We start from the raw sequence: 20,571 nt of genomic DNA, 5'->3' as shown, positions 1-20,571 counted from the left end.
CCAGAACCGCGAACTATACAGTGTATAGAACAGGTTGGCGAAAAACAAGATGAAAGAAATTTTAAAGGTGCAGAAGAGAAAAATGAGGAAGCGGTCTTAGATTGCATAACCGAATGTAATTTAGCAGTGGAAAAAGAAATGGAATACCAGAGTGATATTGGTTTATGGAAAAATATCACAAACGAAGTACAAGAATTTTGGTGTAGTAGTGATTCAAAAGAATGTCAACATTTTGAAAGTTACTTTTCTGCTTCATTACGACATTATGGCAACGGTGAAAATCGAAATCTTACCAGTTCTATTTTTTTTCGTAATCATATAAGTGGGTGCAAAATTAAAAGAGAGTGGCTAATGTATTCTCCATCTAATAGGAATATTTACTGTTAAGCATGGTGTTTCTCAAAAACTATCACAATTTCAAAATGGATTTTCTGATTGGAAGAATGCTGCGCAACGAATTCAAATGCACGAGAAAAGTGAAGCACATGGAACATGTGTGCAGACATTGATACGCAGGCGCAGTACTCTTGCACGGATTGATTCCTCTTTGGAGATTCAATTCAACAAAGAAAGAGAATATTGGGTAAATGTATGTCATCGGATTGTGTCAGTCATAAAATTTATTTAGTCTCGTGGATTAGCATTTCGTGGGCAGAATGAAATACTTGGTTCACAACATAATGGTAACTATTTGGGTATTTTAGAACTATTGGCGCAATATGATCCCTTCCTCAGTTCACACTTACCTAAATATGGAAATCAAGGAAAGGGGAAAAATTCATATTTATCTGCAACCATTTGTGAAGAAATTATTGAAATCATGGGCGACAGAGTTGTGAATGATATAGTGAAGGATGTTATTGACGCCAAGTATTTCTCCTAAGTGTTGATTCAACGCCAGACATAACACATACTGATCAGTTGACTTTAGTTTTAAGGTATGTTTTCAATTTAAGCGGAGAAGTAATGGAACGTTTTTTAACATTCATTCCAATTGAAAGCCACACGGGGGAAGACATGGCTAACATAATTTTAAATAAATTAAAAAAAATTAATATCGACATAAAACATTTGAGGGGACAATCTTACGACAATGCATCATATATGTCCGGTTGTTATAATGGGCTTCAAGCGCATATTAAAACAAGTAAGGAAGGGCTAAGTTCGGGTGTCACTGAACATTTTATACTCTCACATGATAAAGTGATAATCGAGATTTCATTATCCGTCATTTACATATTTTTCAAATACCGTATTTGTGTAAAGTTTTATTCCGCTATCATCATTGGTTCCTAATGTATATATTATACAGAGAAGGCATCAGATGGAATTCAAAATAGCGTTGTATTGGAAGAAGGCGTGGTTGTGAACCGATTTCATCCATATTTTGTACATGTTATCAGGGTGTTAAGAAAATATTACATACCGAATTTCATTGAAATCGGTGAAGTAGTTCCCGAGATATGGTTTTTGGTCCAAAAGTGGGCGACGCCACGCCCATTTTCAATTTTTAACAAGTAAGGAAGGGCTAAGTTCGGGTGTCACCGAACATTTTATACTCTCGCATGATAAAGTGATAATCGAGATTTCATTATACGTCATTTACATATTTTTCAAATACCGTATTTTTGTAAAGTTTTATTCCGCTATCATCATTGGTTCCGAATGTATATACTCGTATTATACAGAAAAGGCATCAGATGGAATTCAAAATAGCGTTATATTGGAAGAAGGCGTGGTTGTGAACCGATTTCACCCATATTTCGTACATGTCATCAGGGTGTTAAGAAAATATTATGTACCGAATTTCATTGAAATCGGTCTAGTAGTTCCTGAGATATGGTCCATAAGTGGGCGAGGCCACGCCCATTTTCAATTTTTCAAAAAAGCCTGGGTGCAGCTTTCTTCTGCAATTTCTTCTGTAAAATTTAGTGTTTCTGACGTTTTTTGTTAGTCCGTTAACGCACTTTTAGTGATTTTCAACATAACCTTTGTATGGGAGGTGGGCGTGGTTATTATCCGATTTCTTCCATTTTTGAACTGTATATGGAAATGCCTGAAGAAAACGACCCTGTAGAGTTTGGTTGACATAGCTATAGTAGTTTCCGAGATACGTACAAAAAACTTAGTAGGGGGCGGGGCCACGCCCACTTTTCCAAAAAAATTACGTCCGAATATGTCCCTCCCTAATGCGATCCCTTGTGCCAAATTTCACTTTCATATCTTTATTTATGGCTTAGTTATGACACTTTATAGGTTTTCGGTTTCCGCCATTTTGTGGGCGTGGCAAATGGCCGATTTTGCCCATCTTCGAACTTAACCTTCTTATGGAGCCAAGGAATACGTGTCCCAAGTTTCATCATGATATCTCAATTTTTACTCAAGTTACAGCTTGCACGGACGGACGGACGGACAGACGGACGGACAGACAGACATCCGGATTTCGACTCTACTCGTCACCCTGATCCCTTTGGTATACATAACCCTATATCTGACTCTTTTAGTTTTCGGACTTACAAACAACCGTTATGTGAACAAAACTATAATACTCTCCTTCGCAACAATGTTGCGAGAGTATAAAAAAAGCCTGGGTACAGCTTCCTTCTGCCATTTCTTCCGTAAAATTTAGCGTTTCCGACGTTTTTTGTTAGTCGGTTAACGCACGTTTAGTGATTTCCAACATAACCTTTGTATGGGAGGTGGGCCAGGTTATTATCCGATTTCTTCCATTTTTGAACTGTATATGGAAATGCCTAAAGGAAACGACTCTACAGAATGTGGTTGACATAGCTATAGTAGTTTCCGAGATATGTACAAAAAACTTTGTAGGGGGCGGAGCCACGCTCACTTTTCCAAAAAACTTACGTCCAAATATGCCCCTCCCTAATGCGATCCCTTGTGCCAAATTTCACTTTAATATCTTTATTTATGGCTTAGTTATGACTCTTTATAGGTTTTCGGTTTCCGCCATTTTGTGGGCGTGGCAGTGGGCCGATTTTGCCCATCTTCGAACTTAACCTTCTTATGGGGCCAAGAAATACGTGTACCAAGTTTCATCATGATATCTCATTTTTTACTCAAGTTACAGCTTGCACGGGCGGACGGACAGACAGACATCCGGATTTCAACTCTGCTCGTCACCCTGATCACTTTGGTATATATCAGTGTTTTTCAATCTATGGTACTCGGGGGGTCGCCAGCTGAAAGAAAAAGTCGAGGTTCTTACACAACAAAAACACAATTTTAATGAGAAAGATGTGCTTGTTTATTTTTCATTAGTTTATCAAATCGTGGTGTTATTTTTGAAATATTAATAATTAAATCATTTTCTAATTGCAGTCTATTTCTCTTTTTAGTTTTAATGTCTACCATTGAAGAAAATGTCAGTTCACACAAGTATGAAGTGGCGAATGGTACTAATAATTTAAGAGCTTCCCTTGCCAGCTCTGGATATTCGTGTTTTCTTTTCATCCAAAACACGTCGACACTTTGCGAATTAAATTCCATTTTAAGCATGCCATCAGTAGCTAATTCTAGAAGACATTCTTTTATTTTTGTGTTGACATCAGCCAGATCTATTGATTTGTCCAAAAAAGGGTTTAAAATCCATCTACGCCCATTGTCAGCTTCAGAGTGCAAGTCTGGAAAGTATGTCAAAAGTTTCTCTTGTAAATTATGCAAGCTTTGTGTCATGCAAGGAATATGAGCCGATACTGCAAAACTTTGGTCTGATGCATTATCTTCAACAATCTTCTGAACACACGGAAAAGACTTAAACATTTTGTTTTGCAGAGAGGTCGACCACAAACGAAGTTTTGCGTGAAATGCTTTTACTTTATCTTTAGCTGTTAAAATATTTTCGTCTCTTCCTTGAAGGTTCTTGTTCAAATTGTTAAGGTGGCTAAAAAGATCGGCCAAAAATGCTAATTTCAAGAGCCAAATAGGGTCAGAAAACGGTAAGCATATTCTGATTTTGCATCTTGTAAGAACATTAACAATTCAGCTCTCAGTTCCAGAACTCTTGCCAATACCTTTCCTTTGGATAGCCACCTGACCTCTGTGTGATAAAGGAGATTTTGATGAAGCGAGCCCATATCTTCACAAACGATTCTGAATAGCCGGGTTTGCAAAGCTTTACCTTTGATAGAATTCACAATTTTTATTACCTCCTTGAGCACGTCATTTAAATCAGAAGGTACTACCTTAGCAGCTAGAGCCTGTCGATGAAGAAAACAGTGTGTCCAGGATATGTTTGGTATTATCGATTTTAATTTTGCAATGAGTCCGCTATTTTTGCCAGTCATAGCTTTAGCGCCATCGCTACAAATAGCGATACATTTTTTCCAATCAATATCGTAGTGGCAAGTGCTTTCTAAAAACATATCGTACAAACACTGGCCAGTAGTGTTTGCAGGAAGTGCTTTGCAAAATAAGATTTCTTCCGTAATACTGTCATCTGCTTCAAAGCGCACAAATACTACAAACTGTGCACAGTCGGAAACATCTGTAGATTCATCGAACTGCAAAGCAAAATGTTGGCTATTCTTTAATTTTTCGACTACTTGTTCTTGAATATCCTTGGCCATATCGTTTATTCTGCGTGAAATAGTATTGTCAGAAAGTGGTACTTTTCGTAATTTGTTTGCCTCCTGCTTACTAACCATAATTTCAACCATATCGAGTGCCGCTGGCAAAATAAGATTTTCGGAAATTGTATGTGGTTTCCCTGATTTAGCAACTCGATATGCGACTTTGTAGCTAGCTAATAATGTTGACTCGTTGACACTGGATGCCTGAAAATAAACCAAACAATACACAAGTGAACAGTCAATAAAAATTAAGGACGCGGAACCTTTGCACACCGAAATTAAGTATAATCAAAAGTTGTATGCAAATAACAAAGAAATAAACACGAACAGTAAAAATATAGTATAAAAAACTAAAAAACACGCTTTGACGATAACGTAAACTAAAAAATCAAAAATAATTGTTAATATGGAAAATAAATAATTAAAAAAAAAAATAGTATTATTGTGAAAAAAGGGTGGGGCGCTTTTTAAGAGCTGATTTATAGTGCACCCCACGCTTTTTTCATTATTTTCTTACTTACCTGAATTATAGTATTTTGCTGCTGACTAAGAGCTTTCAACTTTCGTTCAAAGAAATCCAACGGCTTATCAGCTTCTTTTTGATGCTTGGTTGTGAGCTGCCGCATAAGCTTTGACGGTTTCATACTCTCACTTGATAAAACATCGCCGCAAATTACACATTGAGGATTATTATTTATGACTGTGAACCCGTATTTCAAATAACTGTCATCGTAATGTCTATTTTTTTCGGATTTGATTCACCACCACCGCTATTGATACTCGTACCAGATGTTGAAGGCTGCGATCTTTTGAGAAATTTATCCATTTTATAAACGCGCAGAGCAAGCGAAAAAACAAAAGAATGACGTCTGAACTCATCGGCGACATAGATAACTTGATCAGAATCTCTTTTCTTGCTCTCTCGCTTGTCAGCTGGCAGGGCACCCTGATCTGTTTTCTGAGCTGGCAACAACACAATCAGGGTGCCGTCAACCAGCAGTAAGTGAAAAGGTGGGATGCCAGAAGGGCAGCGCTATAATTACTTGACGCAATTAGTGTAAAATGAAATTTCATTGAATTGTGCGGACATATTTTGGCAAAATAAATGTTTATGTAAATTAATTAATGATTTTGCATTTTAACATTTATATATGTATGAATTTTCGAAGTGTTTAATTTAGTGTTTTGTATAATATACAAGCTAATATTTTTCAGCCGTGGCATCATTGGCAAATGTTATAAAAAATGCGAGTTTTGACAGCTCTCTCTCGAACCAAAGAGTCTCGTATCAAGTTATCTATGTCGGCAACTACGCTTAACTGAGTGATGAGAGTTGAAACAAAAGAACATTGCGGGTGGCGCGCGGGGCGCTTGCTGTTATCTCAACGACAATCATGTCGTGCGGTGTGGCAACGTCGCCGTCACCGAGCAGTATGACCCGCGCGAATAATAGATAAATTTGCCAAAATAGGAAAAACTTATTACCTAACGTATGTAGTCTTTTAATTAAAATTAAATTATTTCTTTGACTTACCATGACACAAGGGGGTCGCTAGAATATTTCAACCTGTAAAGGGGTCGCGAAATCAAAAAGATTGAAAAACACTGGTATATATAACTCTATATCTGACTCTTTTAGTTTTAGGTCTTACAAACAACCGTTATGTGAACAAAACTATAATACTCTCCTTAGCAACTTTGTTGCGAGAGTATAAAAAATAATCCGCTCACACATTACGCTCCGTGTGCTGCACACTCATTAAACCTTGTTGGAGTACATGCTGTAGAAAGCTGCGTTGGAGCAATCTCATTTTTCGGATTCATGCAAACACTTTACAACTTCTTCTCGCGGTCAACTTATCGTTGGGGGACTTTGCTTAAATGTCTATCAGAAGATGCTAAAACTAAATCTGGTTCATCATTTGTTCTGATAAACCTTCTAACACAAGGTGGTGTGCTAGAGCTGATGCCACTAAAGCTTTATCAAATGGATATGAGGGCATACAGTAATCTTTACATGACCTAATAAACAACGTAAATCAGAAACCAGAAGTTATTCACGAAGCTAAGTGCCTATTAAAGGATTTAAATAAAAAAGAAAATGTTGTAATGTCTGTAGTTTGGAGTGTCATTCTAGCGCGGATTAATGCTGTTAGTATATCTTTACAAAACAAACAAATTGAATTAATTTCTGCAGTCAATCTTTTAAAATCGCTGTTAGACTTTTTGATCGCAGAAAGAGAAAATTTTGATTACTACCTTACTAAAGCCAATGAGATTATTGATACTGAATGGACTGATGAAAACCAACGTAATAGGAAACGAAAAAAAATACTATGAAGGAAATGCAGAAGATGTTGTGTTTAGAGGACAAGATAAATTTAAAATAGAAACATATTAGCCAATATTTGATAGGCTTTGTGCAGAGTTGAAAAAACGCCTTGAAGCATACTCAGAAATACAAAGCTTATTTGGATTCCTAACAACGTTTTTAATAAAATCTGATGAAGAATTGAGGAATGATTGTGAAAAGTTTAGAAAGTGTTATTTCGAAGACATTGAATGTGACTTCTCTGAAGAAATGATACATTTTAAATATTTTATACTGACATTAAACAATTTAGAATCTAACAAATTTTTGTCGGCTCAGGAGTCTTATAAAATAATTGTTGATAATATGTCACTATCTTCATTTCCTAATGTCATGGCAGCCTTGAAAATATATAGATGTCTGATGATAACAAATGCTACGGGTGAACGTAGCTTTTCAAAATTAAAATTAGTTAAGAACTGTCTACGTTCCTCAATGACTCAGAATCGCTTAAATAGTCTAGCTGTCATGGCAATAGAAGATGATGTATTAGAAAAAATCGACTTTGAAGATGTTTTAAAAATTTTCACTACCATGAAACTTCGAAAAGTGAATTTATAAAGTAAGCTATTCTACTATGTATGTAACTCGAATGTCAAGAAAAAATTACTTTTATGATTTAATAAAATACTAAGTTTAATGTAAAAACTTTTTTTGAATGTCTTTCTTTATTAACTGTTTATTAAAAAAATAAAAAAAAAATCACAGGGGCCCAAGATAACTTTTGCCTTAGGGCCTTCACATGGCTTAAGACGGCCCAGGTGTTAATAATCAAGTTTATATTAAAAATTGTAGAGCCTTTTAATTGCTGCGAAAATTCACAACCCGACGCACAGTGGGGTAAATTGTGCTCAAAATGGAGATTAATTCATCACTATAATCATATTCATGATCATTGTCGTCTTCGCTTGAATTTTTATCTTCGCCTTCATCATCATCGTCATCATCAACTTCATTATTATTGCCACTCTCTATCACGATCAACTCTAATGCTTCTTCGGGTAAATCCTGCACTTTTTTTGGGTAATTTTTTTGTGGTTGATATAACGGGGTCAGAACTGACTAAAAGTCTGTTAAATATGTCTTCATTTGCTTTTTTTCTACTGAATTTGCGAGAAAAATGTTCTCTAAAATTCTTAAAATCTTTGTTTCGAGCTTCCTGAGCATCTTCTGATAATTGTCCGATTGGCAACATAGCATGCGATATTATCTCTGTACCATGGATAAAATATTTGTGAAGTGTTGGAGGCATGTTATACCAAGGATAACATTCAACGAAATATTTTGCTGTATTTAAAGCGTAGTTACGAAACTTCTGTACCTCAATATCGTGCCCACTAAAACAATTACGAGTATTGTATGCATCTTTTTAATCAAATTTATGTCAACTTTAGTAATTGCTGTTGACACCTCGGGATTTTGAAAGAAACGCCTAGCTGTATTGCCATCGTTAGAATCCCCAAGGCCAGGTTTCGGTTGGTCAACAATCAGACCAATTTTATCATTAAATCCTTTTTGAATCCGTGCTTTATTTTCCGAAACTAATAGTTTCTCGCTTTCTGTTCGAGCTTGCCACTTTTTTATAGACAGTTTATATGATAAGTGGAGAAGACATTCAAAGAACCTAATCCACCCATGAAGTATTGAAAGCCCAAACTGCAAATTTTCTGTTTTCACAACTTTCTTCACCATTTCATCAATTTTATTAAAATCTTTCGAGCTAGCTCCACATAAATAACATTTTTGGGTAGATGTTGTTTCTGTTAATGCGTTGCATACTTTTCCATCAACCATAGATAAAATTAAATTGTGTTTAACTTCCAAATATTTATTTCCATAAGGTATAACCAAATTAACAAGATTTCGTATTTCTATACCAACTCTTTCGTTTTCAGTTCTAGAAACAGCTGTGGACTCTTTTACAAATTCAATTTTTAAAGGCCTGCAGAACCTGGTAGAAGCTGGGCGCGGATTTTGCCACATAATTTTGCTTCCACAAATCAACCTGATTGGAACAATACAGGTGATGAAAACTGATGAATCATTTGCACCCGGATTATGGTACGCTTGCTTATATGAGCTGTGTCCAGAGCTTCCATCGAATCCCCACTTGGTGTACAAGCATAAATTCGTCATTTCCTCATCGTTCAATGTTTTAATTACGTTATTTTGGGCTAAAGTTATACGCTCAGTGGTATGGTCTAAAAGGGCTTGCAAGCTTACTTGTGCTGAAATCTCGCAAAAATGCATGCTCTCACGTCTAGGATAACAATCCTTTTTTGCTGATTGGACATATGAATAGCAAGGAAACCCATCTGGAGCAGATTGCCTCATAACATTGTACTGTTGTCGAGATAACTTTGCTTCCACCAAAACAAATAAAGCGTCTTCTTTGGACATTTGCTGTGATAGTGATGATTTCGCAATACTTTTATGAAATTTTTTCGCTCTCGATGGTGAACTTGCAACCTCTTTCACTATCTTTGACGCTTTCACTTGCCCTGAAGCTCTAAAACTCATTTGTGCAGCATAAGCTAATAAAGGCAAAGGCACACTATCTCTTAAAAATTTACTTTTTTTGGCTTCGTTTTCTCATTTGATTCTTCAAATGAAAGTTCTTTGCAGCCACGTTTCATTCCTTGTGAATGGGTGAAACCTATCGAAGAATCCAGCCAACTTTGGTTTATTCTAAGGAAACGCTCTTCATGCCTATTGGCTCTGCTCCAACGAATTTTAAATTGACTAATAAAGGTTTTTATCCTGTCATCAAACTCTTTTATAAATTCATCAGATGGCTCAATACGCTTTTTCAATTGCTCTTTTAAAAATTCAAATTTTTCATTAAATTTATCACAGCCAGAGTTTTTCATTATGTCATAAAGACTTTGACGAGGAACCCAAATTACATTAGAACTGGTTCCTATAAGGAAGATAATAATATTTTTATCCTCTTTAAATGTAGTCAATGTCGGTATCGCTTTTACCATGTTAGTTAAATATACATCACTATTGTTATTTCTCTCGACTGCACATGACATACAAACATTAGTAATAACAAGTAAGGAAGGGTTAAGTTCGGGTGTCACCGAACATTTTATACTCTGGCATGATAAAGTGATAATCGAGATTTCATTATCCGTCATTTACATATTTTTCAAATACCGTATTTTTGTAAAGTTTTATTCCGCTATCATCATTGGTTCCTAATGTACTATATATTATACAGAGAAGGCATCAGATGGAATTCAAAATATCGTTATATTGGAAGAAGGCGTGGTTGTGAACCGATTTCACCTATATTTCGTACATGTCATCAGGGTGTTAAGAAAATATTATATACCGAATATCATTGAAATCGGTCTAGTAGTTCCTGAGATATGGTTTTTGGTCCATAAGTGGGCGAGGCCACGCCCATTTTCAATTTTTCAAAAAAGCCTGGGTGCAGCTTCCTTCTGCAATTTCTTTCGTAAAATTTAGTGTTTCTGACGTTTTTTGTTAGTCGGTTAACGCACTTTTAGTGATTTTCAACAAAACCTTTGTATGGGAGGTGGGCGTGGTTAATATCTGATTTCTTCCATTTTTGAACTGTATATGGAAATGCCTGAAGGAAACGACTCTGTAGAGTTTGGTTGGCAAAGCTATAGTAGTTTCCGAGATACGTACAAAAAACTTAGTAGGGGGCGGGGCCACGCCCACTTTTCCAAAAAAAAATTACGTCCAAATATGCCCCTCCCTAATGCGATCCCTTGTGCCCAATTTCACTTTAATATCTTTATTTATGGCTTAGTTATGACACTTTATAGGTTTTCGGTTTCCGCCATTTTGTAGGCGTGGCAGTGGGCCGATTTGGCCATCTTCGAACTTAACCTTCTTATGGAGCCAAGGAATACGTGTACCAAGTTTCATCATGATATCTCAATTTTTACTCAAGTTACAGCTTGCACGGACGGACGGACGGACAGACGGACGGACGGACAGACAGACATCCGGATTTCGACTCTACTCGTCACCCTGATCACTTTGGTATATATAACCCTATATCTGACTCTTTTAGTTTTAGGACTTACAAACAACCGTTATGTGAACAAAACTATAATACTCTCCTTAGCAACATTGTTGCGAGAGTATAAAAATTGCGCGGGAAAAAACAATGTCGGTTATCATGATTTTACATATACCCTAAACCTTAGATAAGAACCTTATGTCATATTAATTATTTATTACAAATTATTATACATATGTAAGTAAAACGCGAATTTTAGACTAATCCGGAATATGTTCTTATGCATTTAAACTGCCGCTTATCGTAACGTATTCGTGTATATTTGACCAGGCAGTTCGCATAAAGAAATGCATATACTGAGAAAGTGCGCAGTATTGGCGCAACTGTTTTTTTTTTTTACAAAAAGAAACTACAATATGAATGAAATAGGAAATGAATAGGAATGAAACAAGATTTGCTTTACCCAGCTTAACTCACAACTATATGTCTGCATATAAGGTCGAAATCCCAATATTTTAAGGCTTTCGCCCAAAAAAAAAAATTAAAATACTTAGAGACACGTAAAAACACAAATGAAATCTTTTTGTATTTACTAAATTACTTGAACAAGAAGGCTCTATTACAATTTTCTCAAGATTTGTCCAGTTAAAGAAAATAAAAAACTTCGAAAAATTAAAAAAAATCACGTATATCACTGTGCGCATACGAAAATAAATAAACTTGCAATTTTCAGAGAATATTACAAGAAAACTGTAAATTTTTTGCCAAATATTTGTTCAGTTAGTGATGTAGAACTTTATCTACTTTTGTTTGATACCAAAAATTTACTTGTACCTTGAATTTTGATTTTTGAATTAATCTCCAAAATCGACACATTTTACCCCAATGTGCGACGTTTTAAAATACTTTTTACAAGAATTAGAACATATTTTTCTTTAAGAATTTTTAATAGGCAGGCAGCCAGCCCTCAAATTTCGCACATCAAATATTTGTGCATTTCACATAGGTAAACTACCTCCCCCTTCTAAAAGTTATCTTCTGTATTTTAATATATTTAATAGAGTTGTAGGATTTTGGATGCATCTACTGTGAGAGCTTAGAAATCTTTATTAATTATTAAATTATTTTGTGCAATATTTTTATTTAAATTTTTATGTAAATTATTAATTATGTTTATTTTAAGCTGAAAAGGTGGAAATAGGCCTACCGGGGAACCGAACACCTAAAAAAAGTCTGTAACGCGCTTTATTGCAAGCCCTGGGGGGGTGAGGAAATTGCAAAACTTAAATATTGAAAAATAAATTATCATAATTAGTATTCGGATGAGAATTAGAACGATGTATTAAAAATTCAGCTTCAAATGCCTAAATATCTTCTTTCCAAATTAAAATTATTGGTAATAATATTTCAAAAACTTACGAATACAAACCGTTTTATGTTTTCTGTTTGTCAATTGAAAACAAATACGTTCAGAAGAAAACTCACCACCGAGAAATCTAAAAACAGGGCTGCTTTTTATTAATAAGAACTCACTACATAAAGAATATCTGACTATCAGTAAATGATATTTTTATGGGCGAAACATGACACACTATGGCGTTTAAATCAAATATTAGTAAATATACATATGTCATTAATAAATAATTTCCTTTTATATTAAGCAACAATATTTATAGTTTTTGTTATTTAATAGAATAAATATGCTAAGTATTTACTGCCTCAATATATACAGCACTGCGTTGCTACCTCTGAAATCCAAGATGGCCGCTATTCACCCCTCAGAAAGCTACCACGAAAATGTTATCTACTGTATATACTGTGCTCATGCTTCAATGATTGAAATGATCGACAGCGTTCGGTTTGTTCCCCTAAACACTGATTTTCTCTGTTCTATTTCAATTGCATATGTTTGTATACACATGTATGTATGTATGTATATTAGGGTGTGTCATTCTGAGGCAACCTCTTTTTTTCAACTGAAAAACAGGCTAAAAACTTTCGAAAATGTTAAAAAAAGGTCACTCAAAAGATGAGCTCTTAATATTAATATTAAAAGGTTGTTCAAAAACAGGTGTTTCAAATTTTATATTTTCCGTATAAATTACATGGAAAAAAATCATTTGTAATTTATATGGAAAACAGAAAATCGATTATTTTATGAGAACCACCATTACCATCCCTACTGGCAGCCATCGGGCGCACATATAATAACCTCCGCACAATAACCACCACAAAAAAAAATTATTTTTTTCCATGTAATTTATAAGGAAAACAGAAAATTTGAAACAGGCACTTTTTAATATTAATATTAAGAGCTCATCTTTTGAGTGACTTTCTTTTTCACATTTTCGAAAGTTTTTAGCCTATTTTTCAGTTGAACAAAAAAAGGTTGACTCAGAATGACACACCCTAATGTATAGATGTTATATGAAAAATGGAAATTCCATCGAGTACATACATACGAACAACAAATGTGTGTATATATGTATGTACATATGTATTCGATGCAGTTTCCACTGTTTACGCTTCGAAAGTTTGTAACTCGCGCACATTTTCAAAGCTGATACATTTTTTGCCACACATGATTCAAATCACCCAGCAGATTTTAGGATGATCGTTTGAGACCTCCTGGATTAATCCTTTAGGAGATATCCTATACTCCCTATTACTCCTAATACTCGTGTGTAAATACACGTAAAATTGTATACTCGTTTTTAACATTGCATGTCATTGGAACGCGAGTACTCCTTTTAACCTCCTAATGGAGATCTCTATGATTACTGCTATAGGAGATCTCTATGATTACTCCTAAAGGAGATCTCTATGATTACTGATATAGGAGATCTCTATGATTACCGCTATAGGAGATCTCTATGATTACTCCTAAAGGAGATCTCTATGATTACTACTATAGGAGATCTCTATGATTAATCCTAAAGGACATCTCTATGATTACTTCTATAGGAGATCTCTATGATAAATCCTATATTATTTTCAACCTGCAATTATTTTAACAAAAACAAATTTTTATAATATTGTTTTTTATTAAAATTTTTTAATTAAATGAATGTACATGAAATTTATTATTTTTTTTTTATATTATAAGTGTTCCTGTAGAACTGAGCCTTACATTTGAGAAACGCCTTTTTGATCTTTGCCTCAAAATCAGGGTATGAGTAGTCATCTTTTAAGGCCTCTAAAAATTAAACTTGTTAAAAAAATAGATGACATGATTTAAATTATGTATTACCGTAAAGAAATTTATTGAAAAGTGCATAATTCTTCAATGCAACTTTTTTTTTGGCTCCATCCCAATTCACTTTTAAGAGCAGGGACTCCGCAATCACTTCATCCAAAATTTTTGATAGGGGTCTCTTTGAAAATTTTTGCTTCAGATACGCCACCTATAATAAACTCAAACTGTTTAGTAACATTTTATCAAATGTATTTTATTATACTCACAATTTCTGCCTCAGGCTTATTCAAAAGCAAGGACTCTGTAGATGCTAAATCATTTATGCTTTTAATAGGAAATATCATTAAATCAATCTTCTTCGGTTGCAATATGTCAATAATCCGCTCCAGGAGTATAGCTTCCGTATTCTTTGTTCCATGTTTTTCTGCCAGGAGGAGGTGTTTCGGGAAGTAATGGTGGACACATTGATATTTTCTCCACTTAAAATTGAAGAACTTCCGCATTCTAGGAAAAAAATGTGCTAAAGAGTTATGAAAAAATATTTGCAAGAGATAAACTTACCGAGAGAATTGAATAAAAAATTATTTTGTGACGTCATTTTATTTATCTATAATTAAGTGTATAATATTATATTATTTTACAAGTATTATATTATTTTTGTATTATATATTAATTTAGTAACAATGATGCAAAATGGGAACAAAATGAAAGTGATCGTCTTCAGCAATTGCAAAAAGCTTGCAGTAAATTATTTCGAGAGGTATATTGTGCTCTAAATCAGCTAAAACAGATGCTTTCGATATCCCTAACGCACTTTTTGAGTCTACTGGATAAGTAAATGAACTTGTTGCATCGTTAAAATATTTACCTCTAACAACCAGCTGTTCACCCACTTTTTGAAACCCAATTATTTTAAAAACATTTAATTCCTGCGTCATGCAATAGCAATCTGGGACTTTATTGCTTAAAAAAAATTACCGAACTGATATTTATTATAAATATTATTAACTTTTTTGCCCAGTGGACAATTTTTTTTTTCTTCCTAGGAATAAAATTTCGCTCTGTAATGCGATTATTCAACTGTTGAGAAATATATTGAGATTTCCGGCAATCCTTTTTCAAAATTTGTAAAAACTTTCAAATTTATATCCAGAGAAGTTAGAAGCACATCCAAAGTCCTTTACACACTGCGATATATGGAGCAAGTTATGAACATTATAACTGACTCGATCTTTGCCGTATAAATTGGCAAAATCTTCAACATAAGCCTCTAAAAGCTTCTGCACACAGGCTAAATTACTTTCGCACATTCTTGGACAGGATATGAATCTATATGCTGTCATTAAAATCAAAAAATGCTCATAAAGATCATCTTCAATAACATTTCTTAACAGAAAGAAACCTGTATACAATATTATTTGTCGAAATTCTGAAGCTTTCCAACGTGGCATCTCTTCAAATGGCCTCAACTTCCGATTAAACTCTTTTGGCGTATATTTTCGAACAATTCCAATTTTTTCATTAAGTAAATTACTGTTTAGGCATTTTTTATTTTTTTTTATCGGTTTACCTTTCCATATTAAAAGTAAACTTTTTTTAACCACTCCTAAATCGAATAAATGCATCACATCCAAAGGGAACTGTGTAATCATGTTTACGCCACAATTTTCCAGTGGATGTGCAGTAGTATGAAATCTTGCTAAATGGAAGTTTTTTGTGGTTCGTTCGGCGAAACTTTGGTCAGTTCTTAAGACGCCAGAAGTTAGAGAATATGAGAGACGTTTATTTATTCTCACAGCTTTTTGCTCACATTTGGAACATCCATATGAACACGTATGGCCAACAGTGCCACTTAAAAAAGCTTTGGCTGGAGCATCACATATGATAGCTCCTATTTTGATTTTATAAGATTTACCGCCATAGAGCATCCCATTTTTTTAGCTCAGAGTACTCGTCCAAAAATTTCTCCAAATATTTTTCAACTTCCTGTGGCTTTGAGCAACCAATAAAACTGCCAATTAAAAATGGTTGTGATTCACAATTTGAAATTGCTCCCAATATTGGCCAAAGAGTTTTCGCGGAACTTTTGTAAAGTGGCAAACCATCGCAAAAAACATCTAATACAATTGTTTCACCTACAGAATTATCGTGTTTTATTTCATTTTTTCAATGCATTTTCTAAGCCAAAGTGAAAATATTCTCCAGGCGGCATGGCTATTACATTAGTATCATCTGGTTGGAAAGATTGTAAGAGCTTATTTTTTGATATAGGCACATTTAAATTTTGTGGGTTTAAAATTGCAAGAAGACTATTACATGCGGCCCTTGTTATTCGATTTTCAATTGCCCAAATGGCTAACTGTTTTGAAAGTGGTTCAGCTGGCAAACAAAAATCTTCTATCACTTCTTTCGAGCCTGTACCACTTTCAACTTCTTCAAAAACTTCTTTAGAGCTTGTATCACTTTCAATTTCATTAACACTTTTCACATCATTTTCATTTTGTGTATTATTATTTTGTTTTTTGTATAAATTATTTAATTTTTTATTCACTAGGCGTTTTAAATGCTTTTTAGAGTACATTTAATTATCAATTTAAAATATTTAATACTTAGATATAAAACACTTACGTCTGCACGCTTTAAAAAACACAGTTGAAATGAACAATCGCTTGAAGACAAAAAATAACAGTTATTATTTCCCGTTAAATTGTAATTTTTGAATCAAAAGTACGATTTTTAAGCTACGAAAAATTAAAAAATCTCCTTTATTGCTCCTAAAGGAGGACAAAAGGAGATCAATACTAAAATGAAGTAAAAAAAATCACAATAGAAGTATAAAATCTCCTTTTTTGCTCCTAAAAGATGACAAAAGGAGGTCAACACTAAAATAAAATATAAAAAAAAACACAATATAAGAACAAAATTAAAAAATCTCCCTTACTGCTCCTAAAAGAGGTCAATAGGAGGACTCCTTCATTCCTCCTTTCAGGAGATCTCGCTTTTAAATCTGCTGGGCAGTGACATGATACGATTGCAACCGACGCCAGCCATACGTTTACACGATCGTGATTGCCGAAGAACAGATTGTTCGTGTTGCATCAGGTCAGTTGACGATGGCAGATTAGGGATGCAAACATCGTGAAATGAAACATCGATGTTTCGATGGTTCGATGTATCGAAACATCGATGGATTTTTGAACTTTTTTAACGTATTTTATTAGTAAGCATAAAAAGCTTATTTCAGAACCATAAATAAGTGAAATACAGTAGTACGCCTTTAATTGATATATATTTTAGCTACCTATCAAATTTTTTTTTTATTAATAAAAATTTTCTCAGTAAATAAAAGATATAAATAGTTTTTGAACAAACAACAAATTATTTATTTTTCATATGATCTCACATTTCTGTTGGATTCTGATTGTTAGAAGCAACAGCTGATCCAATATACATTTGTACTTCAACTTCCGTTGTTGTAATAGCAGATAAATTGGAAAACTTACATTTCATATTTTGGTGGGCCAACTGTTTATGATGGCTCCAAATATCAAACGGGTTTTCTGTTCCGACGTACTAACGCCATTATTAGCATCCTTTATAAGATTATTTAAATACAAAACTGTTTTGTTTTTAGACAGTACATCTTTAAAATGCAGAAATTTGAATCTCGGATCCAATACAGTAGCTAACGCCAGAACTGAATTAAATTCAAGTTTGTCAAATCTCTTATTCAAGTTCTTTTGCAGTTTACTTTTTAGCTCCCTACAATAGCGTCTCGAACTGAAATTTTTGTCAGAGCTTCAGTTAAACAGCTTACTAAAGGTATAACCTTGCTAATGGTAATGTAGGTATCAGCCGAAATCTCCCTGGCCACAGTTTCAAAACACTTTAATAATTCAATCACCTCCTTAATTTTGTTCAGCTCGGAGGCATTAACCATAGAGGGTGCTTCTGTGCGAGTGAGAAGTATTTCACTTAAAATAGGAGCTAACTGGACAAATCTCTCTAACATATAAAAACATGAATTCCATCGCGTTCTTACGTCAAGAATCATTTTCTTGGTATTACTTGTAGAAGCCCCGGTGTCTATTTGTTTCTTCCGCAATTTATCACTAATTACATTAACACTTCTTTTAATAAACTTAACAATGTCGCGCACCTTAGTTATCAAAGCTGATACTTCCGTGGACTTATCTATTGATTGCGTTACAACCAACTTAAGCGTGTGTGCGAAGCATGGTATTATTTTTTTTCGCCAAACGAGCTTCTATTTAATTTCATCATGGTTGAATCATTTTTAGTTACACAAGCAGAAACTTTATTTATGGAAACGTTCCAATCGTTGAAAAGTTCAAACATAGTTTCTTCTAAATAAGCTGCTGTATGACTTTCGTGCAGTTCGATTACTTCTAACGTCCCACTCAACAAACGTAAATTGTCCAAAAAATGAATTGTTACCCCAAGAAACGACTGATTTTTCATTGTCTCCGTCCACATGTCATACGTTAGGCAATAACTGTCGCACTTACGAATACACTCTTTGAAAAATGAAGACAGCGCTTCATATTTTTTATCCACTCGTAATTTTATTGTTTCTCTACTTGGAACTTTAAAAGGCGGAACTAGTTCTTTCATCATCTGCAGAAAACCTTTTCCTTCTACGGTAGAAAATGGCTTATTGTCCATTATAATACATTTCACAAATGCTTCAGTAATTTTCCTTGATTTAGGGCCATGGAAGAAATACTTTTGACCTGCTCAAAAAAGTCTTTTACATTCGGTTGGATCAGCGCTGGCAACTGATTCGATTTATTTTGCAGTACTGACGGAGTACATGTACTAGGAAACGATTCAATACATGCAGTCTTCTTATTACTATTGTCGGATAACTCACTTGACACTGTCGTCCCAGCGGTTGGTGATATGTTAATTATTTTTCGCTGTTTTGGTTCCGAGTGCGGCGTAGTTTTGGAGGAGCATTCTGCATTATCAACTTCATCGAGTAATACCTTTTTATGTACATTCTCAACGTGACAGCGGAGATTCGACATGTTACCTGATGTTTTTAATTTCTTGTTGCAGAGTTTGCATGTGGCGGAAGCATCTGAATTCCTCATAAAGAAGCCAGATCTTGCTTTTTAATTTTGAAAGCAGCATTTTGAAAATCTGAAATATTATGTACATATTTAAACGTCTAATGCAATTATTTACATATATTTTATATTCACTACACCTGTAATAAACTTGTGATTGACAACAGATGAATTCGAAAAAAAACTTATATTAGCTCAAAAACAACTTCTAATACACATAACACGAAATAGACTGTCACACAAAATGTATTTTCGACTTTTTGTAAAACTTATTTCGCATTAATTCATAAGCGAATTCTCAGTATTTTTCACGTGCACATTCAACCAACGAATTCTCCGTATTTTACAACAAAACACATGACAGTTTGCTAAAGCGTTTCGAAGCAGATGTTTTCGCATTAATACCGAGAAAAAGGGTTGCAAGGATGTGGAGTAAAATTTAAAAAAACATCGACATAAAACATCGATCCCGGCAACATCGATGTATCGATGTTTTTAGAATCAAAGCAGTGGAATATTTAAACAGAAACGGTGAAGTATTTGCGTACAATTTCAAACTACTTATTTAATCCTCCCTCAAAAATAATACAATTGCTAAATATTGAGAATAGAACTGTGACCAAATACGCAGTGCAATTGATCATAACTGGCTCAGTAATTAGCTGATGAGTATTATACCACGTGCATCCCAAAAGACTGATACCATAACCTTCCCAGCCGACTTTTTCGTCTCTTCACGCGAGTTATGTATATTAAAACATCAACAGTGATCAAAACTTAATGCTTTATTGTAATTTTAGTTCGAGAGAATCGTAACAGTTATTGTAATAAGAAAAAATAGCTTAAAGAAAATAGGAAAATGTTGTCGGCAACTTAAGTGTAACATAATATACAATGTTTATAAACATAATTTTTGTAGACATATTTACATAAATAATTTCTCCATCGTCTAAATTTAAAGCTCTCCTGAGTTTAATACTTATTTTAAATAAATTAAATGCGATTTTGATGTTTTCCTTCAAATTTCAGTTGTCTTTTTATGTTTGAACTATGAACATTTTGTAAATTATTAAATCTAAACTTAGGTTAATTTTTATGTCGAAAAGATTTATAGTTTTTGATATATCCTTCTTTCCTATTATCCATAAATATTTCTCTGTTTTTATTTCTTTTTTTAAGATAATTTGTTTTAAATTTTAAAATATTTTCATAAATAAATTTTTTATTACAATTCCCATATTCAACATCGATTGGTTTATATCTTGTAACAGAATGATAGCTATTATTATAAAATTCTACAGCCTTACTCATTTTATCTT

General features: G+C 34.0%; 2 protein-coding genes across 12 annotated transcripts in view; one reads left to right on the top strand and one right to left on the bottom strand.

Moving 5' to 3' along the window:
• Positions 1–20,571, top strand: part of LOC126765675 (uncharacterized) — a 784,771-nt gene that overhangs the window by 598,046 nt on the left and 166,154 nt on the right. The gene's annotated exons all lie outside the window — the stretch shown is intronic.
• Positions 13,999–16,740, bottom strand: LOC126765769 (uncharacterized). The gene is made up of 4 exons (XM_050483512.1): positions 16,614–16,740; positions 14,426–14,556; positions 14,214–14,367; positions 13,999–14,159 (listed from the first exon to the last, which is right to left on the bottom strand). Exons 1-4 carry the CDS (start codon positions 16,738–16,740, stop codon positions 14,047–14,049), a joined length of 525 nt encoding a protein of 174 aa, XP_050339469.1. The 3' UTR covers positions 13,999–14,046.

The sequence above is a fragment of the Bactrocera neohumeralis genome, unplaced genomic scaffold (genome assembly GCF_024586455.1).
Source record: "Bactrocera neohumeralis isolate Rockhampton unplaced genomic scaffold, APGP_CSIRO_Bneo_wtdbg2-racon-allhic-juicebox.fasta_v2 cluster11, whole genome shotgun sequence".
NCBI classification, from domain to species: domain Eukaryota; kingdom Metazoa; phylum Arthropoda; class Insecta; order Diptera; family Tephritidae; genus Bactrocera; species Bactrocera neohumeralis.
This window is presented reverse-complemented; position numbering and strand designations above follow the sequence as displayed.